At 35.1% G+C, this 27,382-nt stretch overlaps 1 protein-coding gene across 2 annotated transcripts in view; it reads left to right on the top strand.

Moving 5' to 3' along the window:
* LOC149806521 (regulator of G protein signaling 22-like) overlaps positions 1 to 27,382 on the top strand; it is a 201,709-nt gene that overhangs the window by 102,870 nt on the left and 71,457 nt on the right. For both annotated transcript variants that reach the window (XM_089954185.1, XM_089954186.1), the window contains 7 exons: positions 2,814 to 2,975; positions 9,166 to 9,349; positions 14,829 to 15,037; positions 15,801 to 16,140; positions 22,841 to 22,942; positions 24,862 to 25,056; positions 26,634 to 26,717. In XM_089954185.1, coding sequence (XP_089810311.1) covers positions 2,814 to 2,975; positions 9,166 to 9,349; positions 14,829 to 15,037; positions 15,801 to 16,140; positions 22,841 to 22,942; positions 24,862 to 25,056; positions 26,634 to 26,717 — 1,276 coding nt within the window. The remainder of the gene's footprint in view (positions 1 to 2,813; positions 2,976 to 9,165; positions 9,350 to 14,828; positions 15,038 to 15,800; positions 16,141 to 22,840; positions 22,943 to 24,861; positions 25,057 to 26,633; positions 26,718 to 27,382) is intronic.

Below are 27,382 nucleotides of genomic sequence, written 5' to 3'. Positions count from 1 at the left end.
ATAGAGCTATACATGGCAGTAGGAGTGGTGGATTAAGAACCCAGGAAAACCCAGGAAAATACCACTTACAGACATTAAGTTAAAGCAAGTTTTCTTAAATATCCACACTGACTGAGCCCAAGACTTGAAGTCATGCAGAAGGAGGTGAGGTGGCAGTGATCTGTAAAGGTGAGCACCTTAGACCACTTGACCACCCAGGGCCTTAGACCATTTGACCACCCATGGCCTTAGACCACTTGACCACCCATGGCCTTAGACCACTTGACCACCCATGGCCTTAAACCACTTGACCACCCATGGCCTTAGACCACTTGAACACTGAGGGCCTTAGACCACTTGACCACCCATGGCCTTAGACCACTTGACCATGCAGGGCCTTAGACCATTTGACCACCCATGGCCTTAGACCACTTGACCACCCATGGCCTTAGACCACTTTACCACCCAGGGCCTTAGACCACTTGACCACCCAGGGCCTTAGACCACTTGACCACCCAAGGCCTCTCGCAATACTTTGCACATAGCTTCCATCATGTGTGAAATATATGTTATCACTGCATACAGTCTTTATACATCACATTGTGGATGCCAAAAATTATGTCATGGTGTTACTGTAGCACATATCTGGCTAAATTTACATAAGAGTTTTTACAGAATTTATTTAAAAAGAAATAAGTTTGAAAGTATAAAAAATAAATATAAATCTCTGAGAAAGTTGCTTTATTTGTTCCCTGTGTGTAGCTTAGTTGCTCATCAGGAAAGGCATGAGCTAAATAATCATGGGGTGAAATAGTTGAATAAGGTTTCATGTAGTGTTTAACTGGTGAAGATTATTTCAAACATGTTGATCAACAAGCACATTACAAACCACCAAGAAAAAGTCACTAAAATAATCAATCAGGCAAAGAAGAAGTACCATCAGTCAGCTTTAGAAAGTAATTGCAATAAGACTTCTATGTGGAATTTAAGTATTTAACAAACTAGGTGCAGATAAGCATTCCACAAGTTCATCCAAAATCCAACAACGTCACCAGGAAGGTCAGATTATTGATGAGGATGTTAAAAAAGCAAATACATTCAACAAATTTTTTAAAATATATTCTCCAGAATTAAGGAACCTATTATTCAGCTCTAATTACAATGAACTAAGAAATTTCTATTCAGAAAAAATTACACCTGACAAAAAATGTTGTTATCTCTGCAATACCAAGTGAAAAGGTTTTGAAATGTTTGCATTTTTTTACAACTTTTGCAACAAGGAAATCAATAGGTCAAGAAAATATTGGATCACATCTCCCAAGGGCTGCTACAAATATCATATTTGACAGCATAGCTTAAGTATGTAATCTAAGCATATCCACCTCAGAATTTCCCCAGACATAGAAATTGGCAAAAGCTATCCCTATTCACAAGTCTGGCAGCAAAGATGTCAATAAATACAGACCCATATCTATTGTACCAATTCTGTACAAACTACTTGAAAAACATGTTCATGACAATCTTTTGACATACCTATCAAACTATAACTTAATTCATAAAAAACAATCAGGGTCAGAGAAAACAACTAATGTAAGACAGCTTTGGTCTCCATGATAGATAGATGGATTACTGCCTTAAATCATGCAAACAAGTTAATTGTAGAGAAGCTTCTGACCTTGATGGTAACTCATGACAAAATAACTTGGGTGATAGCTGACAACAATTTGCAATGGACTGAACATGTTCAGGTCATATGTCATAAAATTAATTCATGTCTGTGATTAATTAGCAAGATAAGGCCATATCTCTAAACTAAAGATGGCTATATATATTGCAAAATCTAAACACCACCATACATAAACTAAAAAGCTAAATATCACCATACATAAACTAACTTATCGTTATCTGGGGAAACACTTCTGACAAGAATATTTGCAAATTATTCCATTTGCAATAAAGAGCTTCCAGACTCATCCTAGACAATGCTGAAAGCATTCCAAATGCAAATGAATGGTATTAAAATGTGAACAGTAAGTGAACAAACATTTTTGAGAAAGGCTAGACATATGCTCAAAGTTTCAAACAATATGCCCCATTATACCTCAATGAACTATTTCATGCTAGAAAACAAGGCAACACTACCAATTTAAGATCAGTTTCAGCTAACCACCTTTCCATCCCTAAATCAACTAAAGAACTCTTTAATAAAAGTTTTCATTATTCAGGATTACTACATTGGAACACATTGAAAATTAGAGAAAGTACAAATATTCAGTTATAATCTAATTCAATGAATGAAAAGTCGAACCTGTTCAGTTTGACAGATACATTACAATTTAAAGTATAAATTCACTAATCTTCGTTTTTGCTGTCTCTCTACTTTTATACTGTATATACACAATGTACCTACTTGGAGCATAGTCATTTAAATTTTCTGTTTATTATGTCCACATGTAAATATAGCTTATTATCAATGCTTGTGTGTGTGTGTGTGCGTGTGTGTATTTGTGTGTGTGTGTGTGTGTTAGTTAAATTTTCTGTTTATTATGTTGATGTATAAAATATAACTTATTATCAATGCTTTTGTGTGTGTGTATGTATGTGTGTTAAATTTCTTTTTATTAAGTCCATGTATAAATATAGTTTATTATCAATGCTTTGTGTGTGGGGGGGGGTGGGGGGTGGGGGTGGGGGGGGTGTATTTTTGTAAGTGTATGTGTGTGAATATGTACATGTACTTTGAATGTAGATATGCATATAATAGAGGGCCACAAGGAGAATTAGTTTTATTATTATTATTATTATTATTATTATTATTATTATTATTATTCCAGTTATTTAAACAGTTTAAGAGAAAAGTATGATAAACCTGGGACTACACTTGCTCTGACTCCTGAGCAGAAAAAGAACTTTGGTTTGTCTGATCCTACTGCATGGACACTGGAGAAGCTGTTATCCATACAGAAGAAACTTGTAGAGCCTCTTCTTCTATATTGGTCAGTAATTGCCAGAAAGGACAATAATAGGGTTCATTTGTGTGTTCTTATTCAATTTTGCTCATCTTTCAGTCTGACCATCCATCAAGTTCCAGTGATTAAAATATTTGTAATAGACAGAAACAGAAGGAGGATTAATTGTTTCAACTTTAATCTGTTGGACTTATTTTTATCTTACACTATAAGGTGCCTCAATCCATGCAATGTTGGAGGTCAACCTGCCATTTAAATCCGATGACATGGTCATTTGCAAATATATATATATATATAATGTATGTATAATGACCATTTTCTAACTTACATGTTGGACTTTGGACATTACATCTGTCCCTCATACAATGAGCTTTTTAACCATAATGTGTTGTGGTGTATCAGCCTGTAAAACCTTTCTTTGAGACAGTGTCACCATAGGGTTGGACATTGTCACCATTGGAATTGACAGTGTCACCATTGGGTTTGACAGTTTCACCATTGGTTTTGACAGTGTCACCATTGGATTTGACAGTGTCACCATTGGATTTTACAGTGTCACCATTGGATTTTTACAGACATGCTCATGAGTAGGGTGAAATGTATTTTTGAGGTAGTAAATCTACTTGTGAATTCTTAGGTTTTGCATACACTTTTTGTAAAATAAAATACTATTTTTGTTTGAAAAGTTCCCTTGTATAGATTATTGAGAAAAAAAAGAATTTTTGAAATAAACATTTAGTTCAAAATGAAACTAGTGAATCATGGATTGTTGTTGTTGTTGTTGTTGTGGGTTTAACGCCATTTTTCAGCACACGATAGGCTATACATGGCGGCCAGTATTAATGGTGGAGGAAGAACCCGGGAAAACCCTGGAAAGAACCACGGACACACGAGAAGCTACTGGCAAGCTTTCTCACATACCCACATTAGCTGAATCTGAGACTCGAACCCACGCAGACAGAGGTGAGATGGCAGTGATCCGTAACGGAGAATGCTTTTGACCACTCGGCCACTCGGGGCCCCATGAATCATGGAAGGATGATGATTAAACTAAAGATTTAGAGAAAATATTCAGTGAACTTGAGAGTTAAGAAAAAAAAAACATCTTAGGATGGTTATCAGTCTTACACATACACTGGTAAAGAACTAATAAAAAAATGAATTTTTTGTTTGTTTTGTTTTACATCTGAAATTTTTCCAAAAATTGGATTTGTCCCAAATATCTTTAACAACATTCAATTTTGGCCACCACTGTGGCACATGTGACACATGTCAAAAATGTGATTAAAGGATCATAAATATTCTTACATTTGTAATATTCAACATTAATTTGTAACAATACAAATGTTTTGAAAAAAGATAATATTTTTGAGAGTTTTTGATGGTCATGAAGAATGAAAACATGCTGTTAATATCATGAAATTTATCAGTAGTTTCAATATATTCCTTACTTATGGAAACTATCAAAGTACAGATACAGTGAAAAAGTACCATGGTATGTACCACCAGAAAAGAAATACCTCTGTAAATTGGTATATGGTTAATACTGTACACCTCTAATATGTATACCTACATATATACAATAATGTATATATAATACCTATATACATACAATGATGCAGACATAGTCATATATATTGCTGCATACATACAATGATGCAGACATAGTCATATATATTGCTGCATACATACAATGATGCAGACATAGTCATATATATAGCTACATACATACACTGATGCAGACATAGTCATATATATATCTACATACATACAATGATGCAGACAGTCATATATATAGCTACATACATACAATGATGCAGACAGTCATATATATAACTACATACAATACACTGATGTAGACAGTCATATATATATAGCTACATACATACAATGATGCAGACAGTCATATATATAGCTACATACATACACTGATGAAGACAGTCATATATATAGCTACATACATACAATGATGCAGACATAGTTATATATATAGCTGCATACATACAATGATGCAGACAGTCATATATATAGCTACATACATACACTGATGAAGACAGTCATATATATAGCTACATACATACAATGATGCAGACATAGTCATATATATAACTACATACATACAATGATGCATAGTCATATATATAGCTACATACATACAATGATGCAGACATAGTCATATATATATAGCTACATACGTACAATGATGCAGACAGTCATATATATAGCTACATACATACAATGATGCAGACAGTCATATATATAGCTACATACATACAATGATGCAGACATAGTCATATATATAGCTACATACATACACTGATGCAGACATAGTCATATATATAGCTACATACATACAATGATGCAGACAGTCATATATATAGCTACATAGATACAATGATGCAGACAGTCATATATATAGCTACATACATACAATGATGCAGACATAGTCATATATATATATATAGCTACATACATACAATGATGCAGACAGTCATATATATAGCTACATACATACAATGATGCAGACAGTCATATATATAACTACATACAATACACTGATGTAGACAGTCATATATATATAGCTACATATATACAATGATGCAGACAGTCATATATATAGCTACATACATACACTGATGAAGACAGTCATATATATAGCTACATACATACAATGATGCAGACATAGTCATATATATAGCTGCATACATACAATGATGCAGACAGTCATATATATAGCTACATACATACACTGATGAAGACAGTCATATATATAGCTACATACATACAATGATGCAGACATAGTCATATATATAACTACATACATACAATGATGCATAGTCATATATATAGCTACATACATACAATGATGCAGACATAGTCATATATATATAGCTACATACATACAGTGATGCAGACAGTCATATATATAGCTACATACATACAATGATGCAGACAGTCATATATATAGCTACATACATACAATGATGCAGACATAGTCATATATATAGCTACATACATACAATGATGCAGACAGTCATATATATAGCTACATACATACAATGATGCAGACATAGTCATATATATATAGCTACATAGATACTATGATGCAGACATAGTCATATATATTTAGCTACATACATACAATGATGCAGACATAGTCATATATATTTAGCTACATATATACAATGATGCAGACAGTCATATATATAGCTGCATACATACAATGATGCAGACAGTCATATATATAGCTACATACATACAATGATGCAGACATAGTCATATATATAGCTACATACATACAATGATGCAGACAGTCATATATATATAGCTACATACATACAATGATGAAGACAGTCATATATATAGCTGCATACATACAATGATGCAGACATAGTCATATATATTTAGCTACATAGATACAATGATGCAGACAGTCATATATATAGCTACATACATACAATGATGCAGACATAGTCATATATATAGCTACATACATACAATGATGCAGACATAGTCATATATATAGCTACATACATACAATGATGCAGACAGTCATATATATAGCTACATACATACAATGATGAAGACAGTCATATATATAGCTACATACATACAATGATGCAGACAGTCATATATATAACTACAAACAATACACTGATGTAGACAGTCATATATATATAGCTACATATATACAATGATGCAGACAGTCATATATATAGCTACATACATACACTGATGAAGACAGTCATATATATAGCTACATACATACAATGATGCATAGTCATATATATAGCTGCATACATACAATGATGCAGACAGTCATATATATAGCTACATACATACACTGATGAAGACAGTCATATATATAGCTACATACATACAATGATGCAGACATAGTCATATATATATATAGCTACATACATACAATGATGCAGACAGTCATATATATAGCTACATACATACAATGATGCAGACAGTCATATATATAGCTACATACATACAATGATGCAGACATAGTCATATATATAGCTACATACATACACTGATGCAGACATAGTCATATATATAGCTACATGCATACAATGATGCAGACAGTCATATATATAGCTACATACATACAATGATGCAGACAGTCATATATATAGCTACATACATACAATGATGCAGACATAGTCATATATATATAGCTACATACATACAATGATGCAGACATTCATATATATAGCTACATACAATGATGCAGACAGTCATATATAAAGCTACATACATACAATGATGCAGACAGTCATATATATATAGCTACATACACACAATGATGAAGACAGTCATATATATAGCTGCATACATACAATGATGCAGACATAGTCATATATATTTAGCTACATAGATACAATGATGCAGACAGTCATATATATAGCTACATACATACAATGATGCAGGCATAGTCATATATATATAGCTACATACATACAATGATGCAGACATAGTCATATATATAGCTACATACATACAATGATGCAGACAGTCATATATATAGCTACATACATACAATGATGCAGACAGTCATATATATAGCTACATACATACAATGATGCAGACATAGTCATATATATAGCTACATACATACAATGATGCAGACAGTCATATATATAGCTACATAGATACAATGATGCAGACAGTCATATATATAACTACATACATACAATGATGCAGACAGTCATATATATAGCTACATACATACACTGATGAAGACAGTCATATATATAGCTGCATACATACAATGATGCAGACATAGTCATATATATTTAGCTACATAGATACAATGATGCAGACAGTCATATATATAGCTGCATACATACAATGATGCAGACATAGTCATATATATATAGCTACATAGATACAATGATGCAGACAGTCATATATATAGCTACATACATACAATGATGCAGACAGTCATATATATAGCTACATACATACAATGATGCAGACAGTCATATATATAACTACATACAATACACTGATGCAGACAGTCATATATATAGCTACATACATACAATGATGCAGACATAGTCAATATATAGCTACATAGATACAATGATGCAGACATAGTCATATATATAACTACATACAATGATGCAGACAGTCATATATATAGCTACATACATACACTGATGAAGACAGTCATATATATAGCTACATACATACAATGATGCAGACATAGTCATATATATAACTACATACATACAATGATGCAGACATAGTCATATATATAACTGCACACATACAATGATGCATAGTCATATATATAGCTACATACATACAATGATGCAGACATAGTCATATATATATAGCTACATACATACAATGATGCAGACAGTCATATATATAGCTACATACATACAATGATGCAGACAGTCATATATATAGCTACATACATACAATGATGCAGACATAGTCATATATATAGCTACATACATACACTGATGCAGACATAGTCATATATATAGCTACATACATACAATGATGCAGACAGTCATATATATAGCTACATACATACAATGATGCAGACAGTCATATATATATAGCTACATACATACAATGATGCAGACAGTCATATATATAGCTACATACATACAATGATGCAGACAGTCATATATATAGCTACATACATACAATGATGCAGACAGTCATATATATAGCTACATACATACAATGACATGAACATAATTAAACAGGTTAAAGAGCTATAATTTATTCCAAGCAAAATCTTCAATGCATTCACCTCCACAATTTGATGGAGCAGGGTTTAAAAAATCTATAAATCCCCATGATTTTGATGTAAAAATGCTGAGTATATGCATGAAATTTAATATAACAGATAATTCCACAAAAGTATCACCATATTGTGAGATAGATAGATAGATAGATAGATAGATAGATAGATAGATAGATAGATAGATAGATAGATAGATATATAGATAGATAGATAGACAGACAGATAGATAGATAGACAGACAGACAGACAGACAAATATATAGATAGATAGATAGACAGACAGACAGATAGATAGATATATAGATAGATAGATAGAGAGATATATAGATAGATAGATAGAAAGATAGATAATATCTTTCTTTACTGCATTGCTTCTTCATGTGCATATGTCATATCCATTGTGAGAGTATCAATGAATTGATGATGATTGGAATGATTTCAGGGCTCCTAGTTTCTTGCTGAAGCAGTTGATGAGGACCAACCCAGATAAAAACTACCTGTATTTGCACCAGAAACTTCTAAGACCAAATGCCAATGAAGCTTTTCCAAGCAAACCTGCAACTAATTTACTTCCACTCCGACCAAAGTCATGTATTCCCAGGATCAGACAGGATTCATCAAGTGAAGTGAGCGCTGAATATTCTGTCATTTTCTATATGTTTTTTATTATTAATTTTGCTTACAAAATTGAGTCTTAGCAATATTTAACTCATAATTTCAGCCGATTCCTAATTATGTACAGAAATTCATAGTATCTTAATTAGCATACAGTGTTATATTGCATGACAATTTAAATTCCCAAAATAAATACAGTACTTGATATTTAATCTAGTTTAGTGGTGATGTTAAGTTTATGGTCACTTTATCATATCTAAGTTATTTCCATTTTATTGCTAGTCATGTGTTCTATAGCATGTCATATTTTGGAAATGGTATTTGTGTACAATAGCTAAGCATAACACACACTACATAAACATAAACATCATATATACAATAGCTAAGCATTACACACACTACATAAACATAAACATCATATATACAATAGCTAAGCATCACACACACTACATAAACATAAACATCATATATACAATAGCTAAGCATCACACCCATTACATAACATAAACATCATATATACAATAGCTAAGCATCACACACACTACATAAACATAAACATCATATATACAATAGCTAAGCATCACACACACTACATAAACATAAACATCATATATACAATAGCTAAGCATCACACACACTACATAAACATAAACATCATATATATAATAGCTAAGCATCACACACACTACATAACATAAACATCATATATACAATAGCTAAGCATCACATGCACTACATAAACATAAACATCATATATACAATAGCAGACAGTTACAGTCTGTAAATCTCTTTGATAACAAGTAGTAACAAGTACATGTATCAAAAATGACAAAACATTCTTAAAGGAATTTTTTTAGATGTGTTTGGATGTGTCAGATGGCCATGTAGCATCCTCTAGATTCCCTGAAATCATTAAGTGATAATACAGTAATCCATTTTTACCATGGCAGTCCCAGCCTTAGTTGATTACAGTTGGCACATGCAAGTGGCAACCTCAGCCTTAGCTGGTTACGGTTGGCACATGCAAGCGGCAGTCCAAGCTATAGTTGATTACAGTTGGCACATGCAAGTGGCAACCTCAGCCTTAGCTGGTTAGAGCTGGCACATGCAAGTGGCAGTCCAAGCCATAGTTGATTACAGTTGGCACATGCAAGTGGCAACCCCAGCCTTAGTTGATTACAGTGGGTACATTCAAATGGCAGTCCCAGCCTTAGTTAATTACAGTTGGCACATGCAAGTGGCAACCCCAGACTTAGCTGATTACAGTTGGTACATGCAAGTGGCAGTCCCAGCCTTAGTTGATTACAATTGGCACATGCAAGTGGCAGTCCCAGCCTTAGTTGATTACAGTTGGTACATTCAAGTGACAGTCCCAGCCTTAGTTGATTACAATTGGCACATGCAAGTGGCAGTCCCAGCCTTAGTTTATTACAGTTGGCACATGCAAGTGGCAGTCTCAGCCTTAGCTGATGACAGTTGGCACATGCAAATGGCAGTCCCAACCTTAGTTTATTCCAGTTGGCACATGTAAGTGGTAGTCCCAGTCTTAGTTGATTACAATTGGCACATGTAAGTGGCAGTCCCGACTTTAGTTCATTACAATTGGCACATGCAAGTGGCAGTCCCAGCCTTAGTTTATTACAGTTGGCACATGCAAGTGGCAACCCCAGCCTTAGTTGATTACAGTTGGCACATGCAAGTGGCAGTCCCAGCCTTAGTTGATTACAGTTGGCACATGCAAGTGGCAGTCCTAGCCTTAGTTGATTACAATTGGCACATTCAAGTGACAGTCCCAGCCTTAGTTGATTACAATTGGCACATGCAAGTGGCAGTCCTAGCCTTAGTTTATTACAGTTGGCACATGCAAGTGGCAGTCTCAGCCTTAGTTAATTACAGTTGGCACATGCAAATGGCAGTCCCAGCCTTAGTTAATTACAGTTGGTACATGCAAGTGGCAACCCCAGCCTTAGTTGATTACAGTTGGAACATGCAAGTGGCAGTCTCAGCCTTAGTTGATTACAGTTGGCACATGCAAGTGGCAGTCCGAACCTTAGTTTATTACAGTTGGCACATGCAAGTGGTAGTCCCAGTCTTAGTTGATTACAACTGGCACATGCAAGTGGCAGTCACAGCCTTAGTTGATTACAGTTGGTACATGCAAGTGGCAGTCTCAGCCTTAGTTGATTACAGTTGGCACATGCAAGTGGCAGTGTCAGCCTTAGTTTATTACAGTTGGCACATGCAAGTGGCAGTCCCAGCCTTAGTTGATTACAATTGGCACATGCAAGTGGCAGTCCCAGCCTTAGTTGATTACAGTTGGTACATTCAAGTGACCGTCCCAGCCTTAGTTGATTACAATTGGCACATGCAAGTGGCAGTCCCAGCCTTAGTTTATTACAGTTGGCACATGCAAGTGGCAGTCTCAGCCTTAGTTGATGACAGTTGGCACATGCAAATGGCAGTCCCAGCCTTAGTTTATTACAGTTGGCACATTCAAGTGGCAGTCCCAGCGTTAGTTTATTGCAGTTGGCACATGTAAGTGGTAGTCCCAGTCTTAGTTGATTACAATTGGCACATGCAAGTGGCAGTCCCGGCCTTAGTTCATTACAATTGGCACATGCAAGTGGCAGTCCCAGCCTTAGTTGATTACAGTTGGCACATGCAAGTGGCAGTCTCAGCCTTAGTTGATTACAGTTGGCACATGCAAGTGGCAGTCCCAGCCTTAGTTTATTACAGTTGGCACATGCAAGAGGCAACCCCAGCCTTAGTTGATTACAGTTGGCACATGCAAGTGGCAGTCTCAGCCTTAGTTGATTACAGTTGGCACATGCAAGTGGCAGTCCCAGCCTTAGTTTATTACAGTTGGCACATGCAAGTGGCAACCCCAGCCTTAGTTGATTACAGTTGGCACATGCAAGTGGCAGTCTCAGCCTTAGTTGATTACAGTTGGCACATGCAAGTGGCAATCTCAGCCTTAGTTGATTACAGTTGGCACATGCAAGTGGCAGTCCTAGCCTTAGTTGATTACAATTGGCACATTCAAGTGACAGTCCCAGCCTTAGTTGATTACAATTGGCACATGCAAGTGGCAGTCCCAGCCTTAGTTTATTACAGTTGGCACATGCAAGTGGCAATCTCAGCCTTAGTTAATTACAGTTGGCACATGCAAATGGCAGTCCCAGCCTTAGTTAATTACAGTTGGTACATGAAAGTGGCAACCCCAGCCTTAGTTGATTACAGTTGGAACATGCAAGTGGCAGTCCCAGCCTTAGTTTATTACAGTTGGCACATGCAAGTGGTAGTCCCAGTCTTAGTTGATTACAATTGGCACATGCAAGTGGCAGTCCCAGTCTTAGTTGATTACAGTTGGTACATGCAAGTGGCAGTCCCAGCCTTAGTTGATTACAGTTGGCACATGCAAGTGGCAGTCCCAGCCTTAGTTTATTACAGTTGGCACATGCAAGTGGTGACCCCAGCCTTAGTTGATTACAATTGGCACATGCAAGTGGCAGTCCCAGCCTTAGTTGATTACAGTTGGTACATGCAAGTGGCAGTCCCAGTCTTAGTTGATTACAGTTGGTACATGCAAGTGGCAGTCTCAGCCTTAGTTGATTACAGTTGGCACATGCAAGTGGCAGTCCCAGCCTTAGTTTATTACAGTTGGCACATGCAAGTGGCAGTCCCAGCCTTAGTTGATTACAATTGGCACATGCAATTGGTAGTCCCAGCCTTAGTTGATTACAATTGGCACATGCAAGTGGCAGTCCCAGCCTTAGTTAATTACAACTGGCACATGCAAGTGGCAGTTCCAGCCTTAGTTGATTACAGTTGACACATTCAAGTGGCAGTCCCAGCCTTTATTGATTACAGCTGGCACAGTCCCAGCCTTAGGTGATTACAGGGGCACATGCAAGCTACGAAATTGACTGACTTAGTTTTAAACATTATTTGGTTTCCTCCTTATATGATTATATGTTGAGTCCAACTGCAAACAACATGATCTGTTGTTGCATAATGCACTAACAGATCAAGGTCAATTTTCTTTGTTCTACTGATTACTCCTAACAAACCGCATTGATCTAGATCTGCTGGCACATTATGTGACGGCGGATCCCTGTCTGCGCATTTTTCAGCTGGATTTGACTTATAAGTGGGTATACACTGAAAGTTGTTAGAATTTTGTTGTACAGATGTCTGAATCCATTTCTTGCCTGCATGTCACACCCATTTAATCTGACACCAATTTAATCTCACACCCATTTAATCTGACATGTTTGAGTTGGCATTTGATGGAGATCCTTAATTTTGTTTCACAAACGCAAAACGGAACTATTTAGGTTCTGTCACAAAGATCACCATGTAGAAATTAATGAGTCTTTTACGGATCTTAATTTGTTTTGAACTCTATTAACACTCAGCAGCTAAAATATTTTAAATGTGAAGAAAAAGAGGAATAAAGAATCTTTTTGTTGTCTTGGAACATGACACATATTTAGTTTCTTGTTTTGGTTTGGTGTTTATGGCACAGCAACACAAGTAGATTAATTTTAGAGCTAAGGCAATTGAATTAAAGTGCCTTGCCAAAATGCTTATTTTTTGTACATGTATAATAGTTAATGTAGCACATACCCATCTGGGAACAGTAAATAACCAAGTTTGTAAGTTATTAAATTTTATGCTTGAGTTGGACCACATATTTTTCACTCACAGTTGGGTCCATTGTTATCCTTGCACTATTTTGGACTTTCTAAGGGTTGCATGTAAAATTATACCAGCAAGATTTACTCCCCTTGGATACTCATCTTATAAGTGTAACAACTTTCCATTTTAAAAATAGATCAGTTTTTGTCAAAATGTTTGTTTTATTGTTATGAAAGGATCTTTCAAATTTTATTGAAGTTTTCAGATAGTGATTTGATTTGTTTCCTTTAAAATTAATTTGTCATCAGCCACTGTTTTTTGTTGTTAGTCAATTCCCTATCTATTTAAAGTTGGGGCATCATATGGGTAAACATTATAATGTCACAAATGAATGTTTGTTTGCATGCAACCAATCAGTGCAATGGTTATGAATATGTATTTGCATGCAACCAATCAGAGCAATGGTTATGTAGATACACAACAGACACAAATTAATATTTGTTTGCATACAACCAGTCAGAGCAATGGTTATGTAGATACACAGCAGACACAAATGAATATGTGTTTGCATTCAACCAATCGGAGCAATGGTTATGAATATTTGTTTGCATGCATTCAGTCAGAGCAATGGTTATGTAGATACACAACAGACACAAATGAATATGTGTTTGCATGCAACCAATCAGAGCAATGGTTATGTAGATACACAACAGACACATAGACTGGGTCTGCACAGGCATCTGTATGCAGACTCAACCCAAGGTTTATATTCAGTGCTTGCATTCAGACAACCAATAAGGTGAAAAGAATTATAATTGAAAACTTAGAACCAATCATTATTTTATTTAGGTTTCACCTCAAGTTCATCTGGAGATAATGCACCAAATCCCAGACACATCACCCCCAGTTGGGATGAAGCGTAGCTATCTCCAACCAACACTGCAGTTCCTGAAAAACTGGCAGAAGAGTCAAAACATACAGAGGAAGACCCTCTTGTCACCACAGTTACCATCAGACAAGTCAGCAAAACCCCAAACTAGACCCACTTCATCTGCCAAGTAAGAATAGTCAAACATGCTTTAAAAGTTACCTCCATCCAAGTCTTTTTTCAGCTTATCTTTGTACCTATGTACCAGTAGAAAAGTCCCAGGTCAAAAGGCCATCCAAGTCTTTTTTTCAGCTTATCTTTGTACCTATGTACCAGTAGAAAAGTCCCAGGTTAAAAGGCCATCCAAGTCTTTTTTTCAAGTTATCTTTGTAACTATGTACCAGTAGAAAAGTCACAGGTCCATTATAAAATCTTCTCGTGGATAGTTTTCAAAAAATTCAGAGGAATATCTAAAAATTTAACAATTATTCACTTGTATGTAAAGTTCAGACATTTTGTTTATAATTGGTATTTTTGTTTGACTGGGGTTTAAAGGTTTGATGTAAAAAGAGCTATTTTGAGTCAGCATAGAGAGAACCATTCCATTTTGTTGAATTCTATCTTCTTGCTCATTATTGCACATCATTTTATATGCTCAGCCATTTGTTTATGCTGCTTGAGAAGTAATATACAAAACAGCCTACATGTCAACAGCTTTAAAACAAAGACATCTGCAAGACAACTTTTCAGCAAGAAAGTCAAGTATGTATGTACATTATCAACCACACACTTTTTAATAACAAATTTTTTTTTCCATCCTTACCTGTGAAGATTTCAGATTGACTTTGGCATCATGAGGTGGGTTATATGGAAACTTCAAATTGTCTAATGGTGGTGGGAGTCAGCTTGGAAGCAAATAAACTTATGGTATAGAGTACTCTTTCCTTTTTAAGGTCCTCCTCTCTCAGTTTGACCAGAGTAATGTCAGGTAGACCAAGGTCCAGATCTGCCCGACCCTCCTCAGCACAGTCTGTTGCCACCAGCATTTCTGTTGAATCTGCTACAGGACGAGTACGCATCAAGACACCGCATCTAAAACACGACAAACTGAAATCCTCCTCTCGTCCATCCTCTGCAGTATCCAGGATCAGCTCTGATGAAACTAAGTCACAAACATCAGAAACCTCTTCGTTCCTTGGAGGTCGTCGTATGGAGACACTGCTTCAGGCTCTTCATCATGAGCAACAGTCAGGAGGTTTCTTCAGAAAATATGTGGAAAAAAGTGATAATGAGGTATGTTCTTGTTTCTGTTTACATTTTGTGTAGGGGCTATCATTATATATAAGCAATGCAGTTCAATCAACATGGCAGAACCCTGTATTAATCCTGTTATCCATCTCTCCAAGCTGTCTGTCCATGTGTCAGCAATTTGGCTTCTGCAAGATAACTGTGTTGAAAATTGATGGATTGTAACCATATTTGGCATGCATCTTTGTATTGATGAGGTCTCAAAAGAATCTGATTTCCAGCCTTCCTAGATTTCTTTTGCAGGTGTTATGTCCCTTATTGCCCATCATCCTGACTTTAGCTTCTTCATCATATCTTTATTGAGGTCAGTTTAATTTAGACCAAACCTAGCATGCAGCTTTACAATGATCCTGTACGAAAACTTCTGCCCTGACTTTAACCAGATTCCAGGTGGAATTTTAAAGCGGATTTCCCTTAAAGCCTAGATTCCACTTATTATAAATTTTAAGTTGGTTCAGGGCGGATTCAGGGTGGAATACAGCCCAAAATATGCAAATTAGTCTGTCTATTACTAGGTGGAATTTATTTACTCCGCCTACTAGGCGGAACCTGTATGAAAACTTCCACCCTGACTTTAACCAGATTCCAGGTGGAATTTTAAAGCGGATTTCACTTAAAGCCTAGATTCCATTTATTATAAATTTTAGGTGGGTTCAGGGCGGATTCAGGGTGGAATACAGCCCGAAATATGTAAATTAGTCCATCTATTACTAGGTGGAATTTGTTTATTCCGTCTACCAGGCAGAATCTGTTTATTCCGCTTATTTAGCCTAGATTCCCCTTATTATCACTTTTAGGCAGATTCAGGGTGGAATATTGCTTGAAATTACTGTTACTAGGCAGAATCTTTATTTCTGCCTAATTACATGGAAATACCTGCAGAAACCCCATCCAATAATGAAAATGTCAAGGCAGATTTCATATGGGTTTTTTTAAGCATTTTCTGCCTAAAGCATAAAAAATATACTTCAGATTTCTATTATGTATTAAATGCCTAATGATTTTTTAGATATTATTGGGAATCAATGATAAATATTCACAGTAATATTTAAAATGGATCATAAATTTTATTTTGACAGACATTATCAAATAAGATTTAGGTTTTACTTGTCCTAAGGGGCAATGCCATTTTCTTTCTTGCATACAAAATTTAATCCAACATGGCATCACTTAGTAATATTCATTTCACTTTAAAGTTTGGTGAGATTTCACACATATTTTGACCAAAAACTTCCATTGAAATTATGTTGAGGTCTCACTCAAATGTCTTTGAAATATTTGTGAGGTTTCACAAAAAAAAATGACTACAACTTCTGTAAGATTTCACTAAAATTTTGATCATTATATAGTATTTTACTGAAGTTTTTGTTAGTGTTTCAGACATTTCAAAGAAATAATGGATATGAATTAAACAGGACTTTGTTAACCAAGGTGATATTTAAGTGTGCATGAAAACAATTATACTGATGTTGTAATTATATGACATCCAAGGCAAGAGAAATGGGAGTCAATACTACTAAAAACAATAACAATAATAATAATGACTTTATTTAGAGAAGGTAATTCAATTAGTTACATAACTAATCTACCTTGAGGCCTTCTATCTGTGATGTACAACATATACAGTATATACAACATGATATTAAGTATCTGACACTAAATAATTAAGTGGTTTTAAAAATCAAAGTATCAAGTCTGGAACATATGCACAGGCATCTGTGAACACATAAACATATATAAAATATTAAATATTAATCTGCATTGAAAAATTCTACCGTGAAAATAATGCAAAATTACAGAAAAGCATCCATTTGAGACAATTTGATTATGAGAAGAAGAAAAGCTAGGAGCCTGCCTTATGTCATTTGTACTGCAGACTGGATTTTTGACTGCACAAACTATGATGCTGTTGTGGTCTCTCGAATTAATCCTTGTACCAAAAGCAGCCGCGAAAAACGTTTATCATGATATAATAACTCTTATTTTACACTGAATTCCAACACACCAAGAATATTTTGATAATATACACAATCATGCTTTACGAGATTGAAAGTAGATTCTACTTTTCGGCCAAGAAAACTCCGCAAAGATATGACTATCTTTGATATACATGGATATCTGGCAACAATTCCCACCAGTGATCTACACGTTGTCCCTCCTTAAATTCTGAAGTTAATCAGTTTGGAGTTGTATATTACTTCGAAATCATCCCAATTCAATTCCATGTCCTATTTAGCACGTTAGCCGCTACTGTAAAGCTCTTTATGGCACAAAAAGCAAAATGCTTGTCCTGGCGTTCAGTTTTCATACAGATTGACCAGTTATGTTCCCATCAAATTTGCGTTTAGGGTATTCTCATTGCCGCACATTTTTTAAATGGTTATTCAATCTCTCGTCCCGCTTGAAAATTCGAATTGCCATGCTTAGTAAACATGCTCTTTCCAATCAGTTTCTGTTACGCGATGATTCATTGGCCAATTACCAATGTTGACCAATCAGAAAGCTTTATACAATGATCCTCTGTTAAACAATAAACGGAACAAATACTTATTTGAAAGCTCGTTGTGGAATGGGACCGGATAGAGCATTATTTAAAAAAGAGTTTCGGAGACGATATTAAAAAATGGGTCCATATCGAGGAAATTCAGGTCAGGAGAAAAACGAAATTATGTTTTAAAACGGAAAACAAGATGAAAACTTGTTCGAGGGCAGTTAAATCCAATTGAAGTTAAATAAAAATACAACAACAGCAACAACAAATTTGAAAAAGAAATTTAATAACAAGGAAAGCTGTGGAAAGAAGTTATTAAAAAAATTGTGTCCAAAATAAACAATACAAATTTACAGCTATCAGAAACAGGAAATAATTTTAAATGATGCTGAAAATCATTCAAATTGTACCAGAAACAATAAATGTTATTATATTTTATTGATATTTTTATTGAACTGTCAGTGATATTACAATCACAAAATATCACTATATTTTCAGTCATTTAACTTTACAGACACACAGAAGCCAAGTCCTAATTATGCCTTCTTTAACTGATGTAAATGACTAAGTTCTTCATTCTGCCTAGATGTTGGTTAGAAAATAAACTAAGTCCTGATTCCTCCTTTCATATAATAGATGCCAGTGACTAAGTTCCTAATTCCACCTAGATGGTGGGTGGAAAATCAACCAAGTCCAAAATTACGCCTAAAGATGTATTTATAGCAGGAATTTGACAAAAGTCCATCTTAGAGTTAGACAGACTCTTAGATGGATTCATCTTTGACTTTTCAAATTTTCCATGTCCGCCTTTGTAGTAACCAGATTTTTTACATTTTAGGCAGATTCCGCCTGGAGTCTGCTTAAGTTCCAGGTGGAATCTGCCTAATTATTTCGTACGGGATGAGACTTTGAATGAATTTTATTTCTTACTTCCCATGATGCCATTTGCAGGAGTTATTCCCCCTGATTACATATTCTCCTGTTTTTTTGGTTTCTGCAGCATTACTTTAACAAGGATTGTTGGATTTCAAGTAAATTTGGCATACAACTTTGTATTGATGAGATCTTCAATAAGAATAATTTCCAGTGATCATCATTTGTTGGAGTTTTAGTCCCTGGCATTTTATCCTTCTAATTGTGGTTTCTGCAACATAACTTTACAAGGAATTTGGGATTTAAGTCTGGTTTACTTCTGACCTTGATATTGAGAAGACCTTGAAGTAGTTCATTATTATTAATCCATGACATCCTAATGCTGGATTTGTCGCCTCCTTGTTTTCTGTCCTTGTGGCTTTGGGTTCCATAACATTAGGTCAAAGAAAATATGTGTGTTTCTTATTGCACTGGTTTTAAAATTAGGGTAAGTAGATTGGTGTTTTTGTTCATTTATAACATTATCTATGTTATAATGATTAATAAATATATAAATATATATATATATATATATATATATATATATATATATATATATATATATATATATATATATATATATATATATATATATATATATATATGTATATGTATATGTATATATATATATATATATATATATATATATATATATATATATATATATATATATATATATATATATATATATATATATATATATATATATATATGTATGTATATATAACATAGTAAGCACTTTAAGTACTGGGAAAAACTAGCTCAGTTAGATACACAAATCAGTTTCAGGATTTTTTAATTTTTTCTTTTTTAAATCCTGATGGAAGAAGGTACTAGGGTCGGCAACAAAAAACAGAGATGGTCAGCCAACCGGAAACACATATTTTGAAGGGATTTACTTTATCAAGAACATCTGGAAGTAAAATTAATTTGGTATTAGCTTTATATTGGTGAGACCTTCTGTAAACAGGGGGAGAACTGTCCCTCCAAATTTGGTTTTCGTTATCTAGGGGTTGACCGCCCTCGATGTTATTGCCCGGTTCGAGTAAATATAAATATAAGTGGTGAAACTTATAGGTGAAATAGATAGAGATCTGAGCAGGTATATAGAACAAACCAACACAAGCCCCCGTACATGTAAACAAACAATTTAATCAATTACACAAAAACACTGTGAAAATTCATTACATCAGGAATGTACTCTGCTTTTAGAAATTTAACTTTCACCGAAATACAAAGAAAATGCAAAAAGATTTAAATAAAACAGCCGATCTGTTTACTGATAGATTTAGTTCATCATAGGATCGAGTGAACAATCAAAGACAATGTCTTGTACGATTGCATAACCTGTTCGTCCTCAGTTTGTCTTGCTTCCTCTGTAGCTGTTCAGACCCTTGGATCTCAGGATGATACTTTCCACCATCCATCTCAGGATACTCTCAGAATACATTTCAGAAATTAATACGTTGCAGGATTGCGTCACAGGATAATATGTCTCATACGTCTCAGGATAACACATCTCATACGTCTCAGGAGCTATTTCCTCCCTTTTAAATAAATATAAATAGAGACAACCTAAATTTCCCGTTATTTATGAAACAGTTAATTCTTCATCATTCTCCCTCATTATCAAATTTCACTATCAGTGCTAAACAGATGCTAAGGCAATCAATCGACTCCACATGTTCTATAATGACCCTAATTAGTCAAATGGCTAATTTGTTACGCCTTGACCTTACACATTAACACATACATGAGGCCTGGGGTTCTGAGCCAGCCTCAATTTACACAGCAAATAAATAGGATACATCACATCAATCAATTACTAGATCATTTCCGTCAATACACACTTATTCTTAATCATACGTGAAATCTTCTAAATTCGGCGAATTCACACAGATTCTCGTAATCCTATTAACTAATGTAATGTATTAAATTCTTAGAACATAATTCTTATGCAAACAAGACAACAAATTCAAACAATTCGTCAAACTTATCTAAAGAAGATTAATGTACAACATCCTATGCATAAACTCAACACAGTTATACTTCATAAAACAAATTATTACACGAATATAGAAAAAAGATTCATGCAACTACAAGTAAATAACTTCAGCAAAGCATTATATATGGCATCAACAAATTACATGGAATTGTCACACTACCTTTGCTTTCAATGTTCCTCCCTCTAATCGGTAAATTAGTTCGTCGGTTCCTTTCGACAATAGTCCCCTTTGGACAACAGTTCCTTTTTACGAGAATTTCTTGCAAATCCTCAGAGTCCTACTTTGGTTTTTCACGTAGAAAAGCTTAGACTGATTAGAATTTCGATGTGGCAATTTTAAAAACCTAGAGAATTTTGTGTGGGAAACATGCCCCTTATTTAACGGAACCAATCAGAATCAAATATCTCTGCCGCCTTTTTCCAGAGGCACCAAAGTCAGGGTCAGCTTGACCTGGTAGTTTGAGTAACAGAGTTTCTGCAATTTCTCAATTTGTGACAACTTTACCATGAAAATGAAGTTTTCCTTGTCCCTAATAGTCCACCTGGCTGATGTATAAACAAATGTTTAATTAGGAACAGAATTCTCCCTCTAAAGGACATTACCGTGCACGGTAGTATGGCGATATGATATGCGCTTGTCTCCATAAATCTAATTAATGGTTCTCTGGTCTCAACTAATGTATTCTTGTTAGATCAACATAAAATTTGCCACTTCACACTCTCAATGAATATAATTTTCAGTGTTCCACATTATCATTTACAAGAATTATGGCCCCTGATTACCTGTTTCACTGTTTATCTTTATATTGATATGACTATAACTGACTTGGATTTCCAGCATTCCATCATTGGGAGGGGTTATAGTCCCAGAATTTCCATTCTAACTTTGTTTCAGACCTTGTCAAACACACTGTATTTCTAAGGACCTTTTGCAATGCAGACATTGCAAATAGCTCCAGTTCGTCACGCAGCTACTATTTTTAATTGAAAGTAATTGAATTATAATTTGAAAATTTAGTTTAGAATGTCTTAATCATGCCAGACCAATCATATAGTGCCTAAACCTCTTTTCTAGAACTTGGTTTTATTTCCCAAGTAAACAGGAAGAAGACTTCGAAATGCATTTTAAAGTAAAGTTACAAGAGTTTTGAGTTTCACATTTGTTTTCATTCAGTATAATACTCATGTGTCATTTGTGTTACTCTGCCATACTTTCAAGACTACATTGCAGTTATTAAGAAAGAACTGTAATCTTTGTCCATTTTTTTTCTTTTCAGCAATCAGTCAATTGCCTGAATTTCTGGCATGACGTTCAGGAATATCACTGTCTGTTTTATGCACAGTCTTTGGATGCCTATGTTGTGGAGAAAAAGGCCAAGGTGAGACTTAGATTAAAAGTGTTCAGTTCCAAACAGTCTCCTAATTAGTTTTTGTTTTAAGGTTTACCAATCCAGTTATCAATTTCATAGGTTTTACCAATTTTCACCTCTGCAATTTTGCCAAGATGTAAAATAAAATACTCAAGCCCTTAGAGTGATTACGTGCTTTTAAAATGTTTGTTCCTTATTTTGTGCTAAACGTACCTTGATTCATATGTAGTTTATATACCTGATGATGGAAGCAAATAAATAAGGTTACAAAAAGTGTGATTCCAAAATGAAAGGAAAAAGAATCTGAACAACTTCTTGCCTAAGTTGCATATAGGGAATGTGATTCCCATGTAGCCCTCACCCCTTTTTTATAGCTCCACTGGTCATAGACCAGGAGAGCTTTTTTATAGAATATCCTGCAGGCCATTGTCCATCATCCAATGTCCAGTGTTCATTAGTACAAGTTTGTTTTCACTGCTCCTGCCAAGCTACTTGAATGAATGCATGAAACTTTATAAAGTCTAGTTGGTCCTAAATGAAAATGGTGCTGCTCAGACATCCAGTATTGCCACCACAGCAGCCATCTTAAAAATCTTGTTTATTACTACTCTCTGGAATGGATGGTCATATCAATATTGGGTTTTAACTTCAAGCATTATTGTGATGTCTAGTTGGTCTAAATTAAATTGGTGTTGATCTGACATCACACCTGCCATCTTGAAAATCTTATCGCTTCTTCTCCCGAATGGAAAGTCATATTGACATGGGGGTTTTAAACAGAAGCTTTATTATGATATTTAGTTGGTCCTAAATGAAAATGATGCCACATCCAGTATACACACTGCAGTCACAAATTTCTTATTGCTACTCCTACTGAACGAAAAGTCATGTCAGCATTGTTTTTTTTTCTGGGTGATTTTTTTATGGTGTTTAGTACATCTTGAATAACAACTGTACTGACCCATTATTCAATATTTCTGTCTCAGTGACTGATTGAAAATCTGATCACTACTTCTCTTCAATGGGAAGTCATGCAACATTGGGTTGTTACCATTAGGTTTTTTATGATGTCTAGTTAGTACTAAATGAAAATGGTTTCAGCCTGAAATCCATAAGGCTACCATGGTAGCCATCCTGAAATTCTTGTTATTGCTATTCCTCAGAAATGAAAAGTCATCTTGACATTAGGATTTCACCAGAAGACTATGATATATAGCTAATCCTAAATGAAAATGGTGCTGATTAAACTTCATATACAGCTGCCACAATAAATATACTGAAAATCTTTCATCACTAATTCTCCAGAATGGATGGTCATGTCAACATTGGATGTTGACCAAAATTCTTCTAATTGTGTCTATTTGGTCCTAAATGAAAATGGTACTAATCTTACACTCATTATGGCTGCTACAATGGCTAATGTACTAATCTTACACCCAGTATGGCAGCCACAGTGGCTAAGGTACTAATCTTACACCCATTGTGGCTGCCACAATGGCTGATGTACTAATCGTACACCAGTATGGATGCCACAGTGGCTAATGTACTAATCTTACATCCAGTATGGCTGCCATAGTGGCTAATGTACTAATCTTACACCCAGCATGGCTGCCACAGTGGCTAATGTACTAATCTTACACCCAGCATGGCTGCCACAGTGGCTAATGTACCAATCTTACACCAGTATGGCTGCCACAGTGGCTAATGTGCTAATATTACACCCATTATGGCTACCACAGTGGCTAATGTACTAATCTTACACCCAGTATGGCTGCCACAATAGCTAATGTGAAAATCAGACAGTAGAGCATCACTCTTGTCTTTTTAAAAAAATGATATTGTTCAGTTTTCTTGCAACTCTAGAAGTAAGACCTTTTTTTGGTCCCATAACATCTAATTATCTATTTCATTTTCAATCTCTTTTTCAGACTATATATTCTCAGTTCATTGTAACAGGCTGTGAACATCCAGTTGGTTGCACAAATGAAATTGCAGAAGACATTTTCTATCACATCAGTCCTCCATTTGAAGAATTATTTGATCAGGCAGAGGTACACGCCATCACAGTGCTGTACTCAGCATGGGTAGAAATGATAGAAAATGACAAGAAAACATATGGCAAGGTAAAACCAACACACACACACTTGCAAGGTAAAAATACAGACACTCAGTGCCAACATAGCAAGGTAACCATTGCAATATACCAAATCTTTGTAGATACATGCAGTTATGAGGTATTATATTAATGATGAAAAGCAATAATAGCTACAGAGCAAAACTTTTTTTTAAAGTTCTTTGGTTTAAATTTGTTAACTTAGGTATGGTAGAGTTTGCAGTAAGTGGGTTATGGAAGGATCTAGCTCCAGAAAGGTCCTAAATCCAACAATGTATACAATATTATAATGGTAAGAAACTCTATTGTAGAGAAATTTAAAAGTGGTGACATTCTATTGTACTGACTTAGTGACAGTCACTGACTTAGCTCACAGAAGAATGTTGTTACCCTAATTTTGTTAGAGTAGCATGACATCCATATATAATCCAGTGGTAAGTAACAGCACATACATGCAGACAGATATGTTGCTATTGTTAATTAGTTAGGCCTCTGGACCAAATTAGATGAGAGTCACATGTTGACATTGCATGAATGGACTTAGCATGCAGTAAATAGTGATGTTTTGTTGTTATAATCCCTGGCAACATCTGCCAGTTTGCTTATAATATTGATTATGATTTCATGTTAGACCCTTTCTCGTCTAATTGTTTACTTATGATCTCATAGTAGATATTGTATTTGACCTTGTTTTCATCTGATTGTTTATTTATGATCTCATATTGATATCATAGTTTACCTTTTCTTCATGTGAACAGTAATCATGATCTTAAAATATATATTGTATTAGACCCTTTCTCATCCTATCACTTAATTGTGATCTCATAGTGTCTGTTGTGTTAGACCCTTTCTCATCTGATTGTTTAATTATGATCTCAAAGTAGATATTGTTTTAGACCCTTTCTCATCAGATCATTTATTCATGTTTTTTAAGTTTGCTTTCCATAATATTTACAGTTTATGAAGATAGCGTAAAGTTTAACATGCACAATGATGCTAAGTTAAGGTTTCTTGTGTGCATAATGGCATGTTTAAACTAATGTTTGCAAAAAACAAAAAGGTAACTGAAAATTGGTATCATGATTTTCAGAATTTTCCTCTAGTTTATATGTTACTAGAAAATCCATCATTTTTAATTTTGTGTACACACTGTGTCTCTCATACTTATAGGCCTTCATAACGCCTTTTATCTTACACTTCCAAATTTCATATTTATCTGTTGAATTCTTTCAATGTGATGTATGCTGTATGTCGGTTTCGGATATTGGCAGCACATTCAGCACTCGATTCACTGTATCGTTCTGAGAATATTGAAGCTAAGTTCCTTTCACAAGTACAGATTGAGGCAGTTTGGGCTTGACCGGTGGGTGTAGAATCTGTAACTTTTATATTACAAGTCCAGCTGGGGTACTGTGGTTCCCATTATGCATGCTAGAGTGTCATGAAGATTTATTTGGGATTTGATTCTTATTTTTATCATCCTTTCATTTGATATAAATTGTGTCAACATAGAGCTCATATATAGTTTGATGGGCTTGGTACTTATAACAAAAATCTTAACTGTTATAAACGTTTTTCTTTTGATAGGTTGAGCTAATAGAAGTGAACCGTCGCCTTGAGACAAAGTCAAAATATGTCCACCATCTTCAACGTAAAGGACTAATCAAGGAGGTAAAAGAGACAGAGACCGGTTTTCTATATGCCTCTGATTAGGTAGGGTGTAGTACATCATCATGTTGTCCACCTGTCTGTCCAAATGTTTACCATTTTGTTTCTGTACACAAACTCAATTTCTTGAACATCTGCAGTTAACAAACTTTTGTGATCATGTGGTCATAAATCAAGGTCACCATGACTCAAACAAGAAAAACAACATTACTTCTAAATGACAGATCTGGACCAAGCTTTTTGGATGGCTTGCATTTGGGATATGGAGGATACCTTTGAGCTTTGGGGTCAAAGGTCAGGGTTATTATGTCTCAGAGAAAGTCGATTTTGCAGAACAACTTTTGTTCTATAATAAGTTTGCGGAGCATATATTGTGAATGGATTCCACTAATGACCATAAGGAAACCAAATAATGTTTGGGATTTAAAAGTCAAAGGTTATGGTCATGTTGAGTCTCATAAGAAAATAATTCTTTTGACACAGTAAATTCATTTGAAGACTTTGACAAACAGTCCAGGCCAATGAGACTTATTAGTCAATAATCTCCAGAGTTAATCTTAATGATTAAACATGGGGTGGGTGTATACCATGCTAATTACAGATGATGATTAAACACAGGGTGGGTGTATACCATGCTACTTACAGATGATGATTAAATATGGGGTGGG

The sequence above is a fragment of the Sinohyriopsis cumingii genome, chromosome 1 (genome assembly GCF_028554795.1).
Source record: "Sinohyriopsis cumingii isolate HCF-2022 chromosome 1, ASM2855479v2, whole genome shotgun sequence".
NCBI classification, from domain to species: domain Eukaryota; kingdom Metazoa; phylum Mollusca; class Bivalvia; order Unionida; family Unionidae; genus Sinohyriopsis; species Sinohyriopsis cumingii.
Note: the sequence above shows the minus strand (reverse complement) of the source record. Positions and strands in the feature narration are given on the sequence as shown.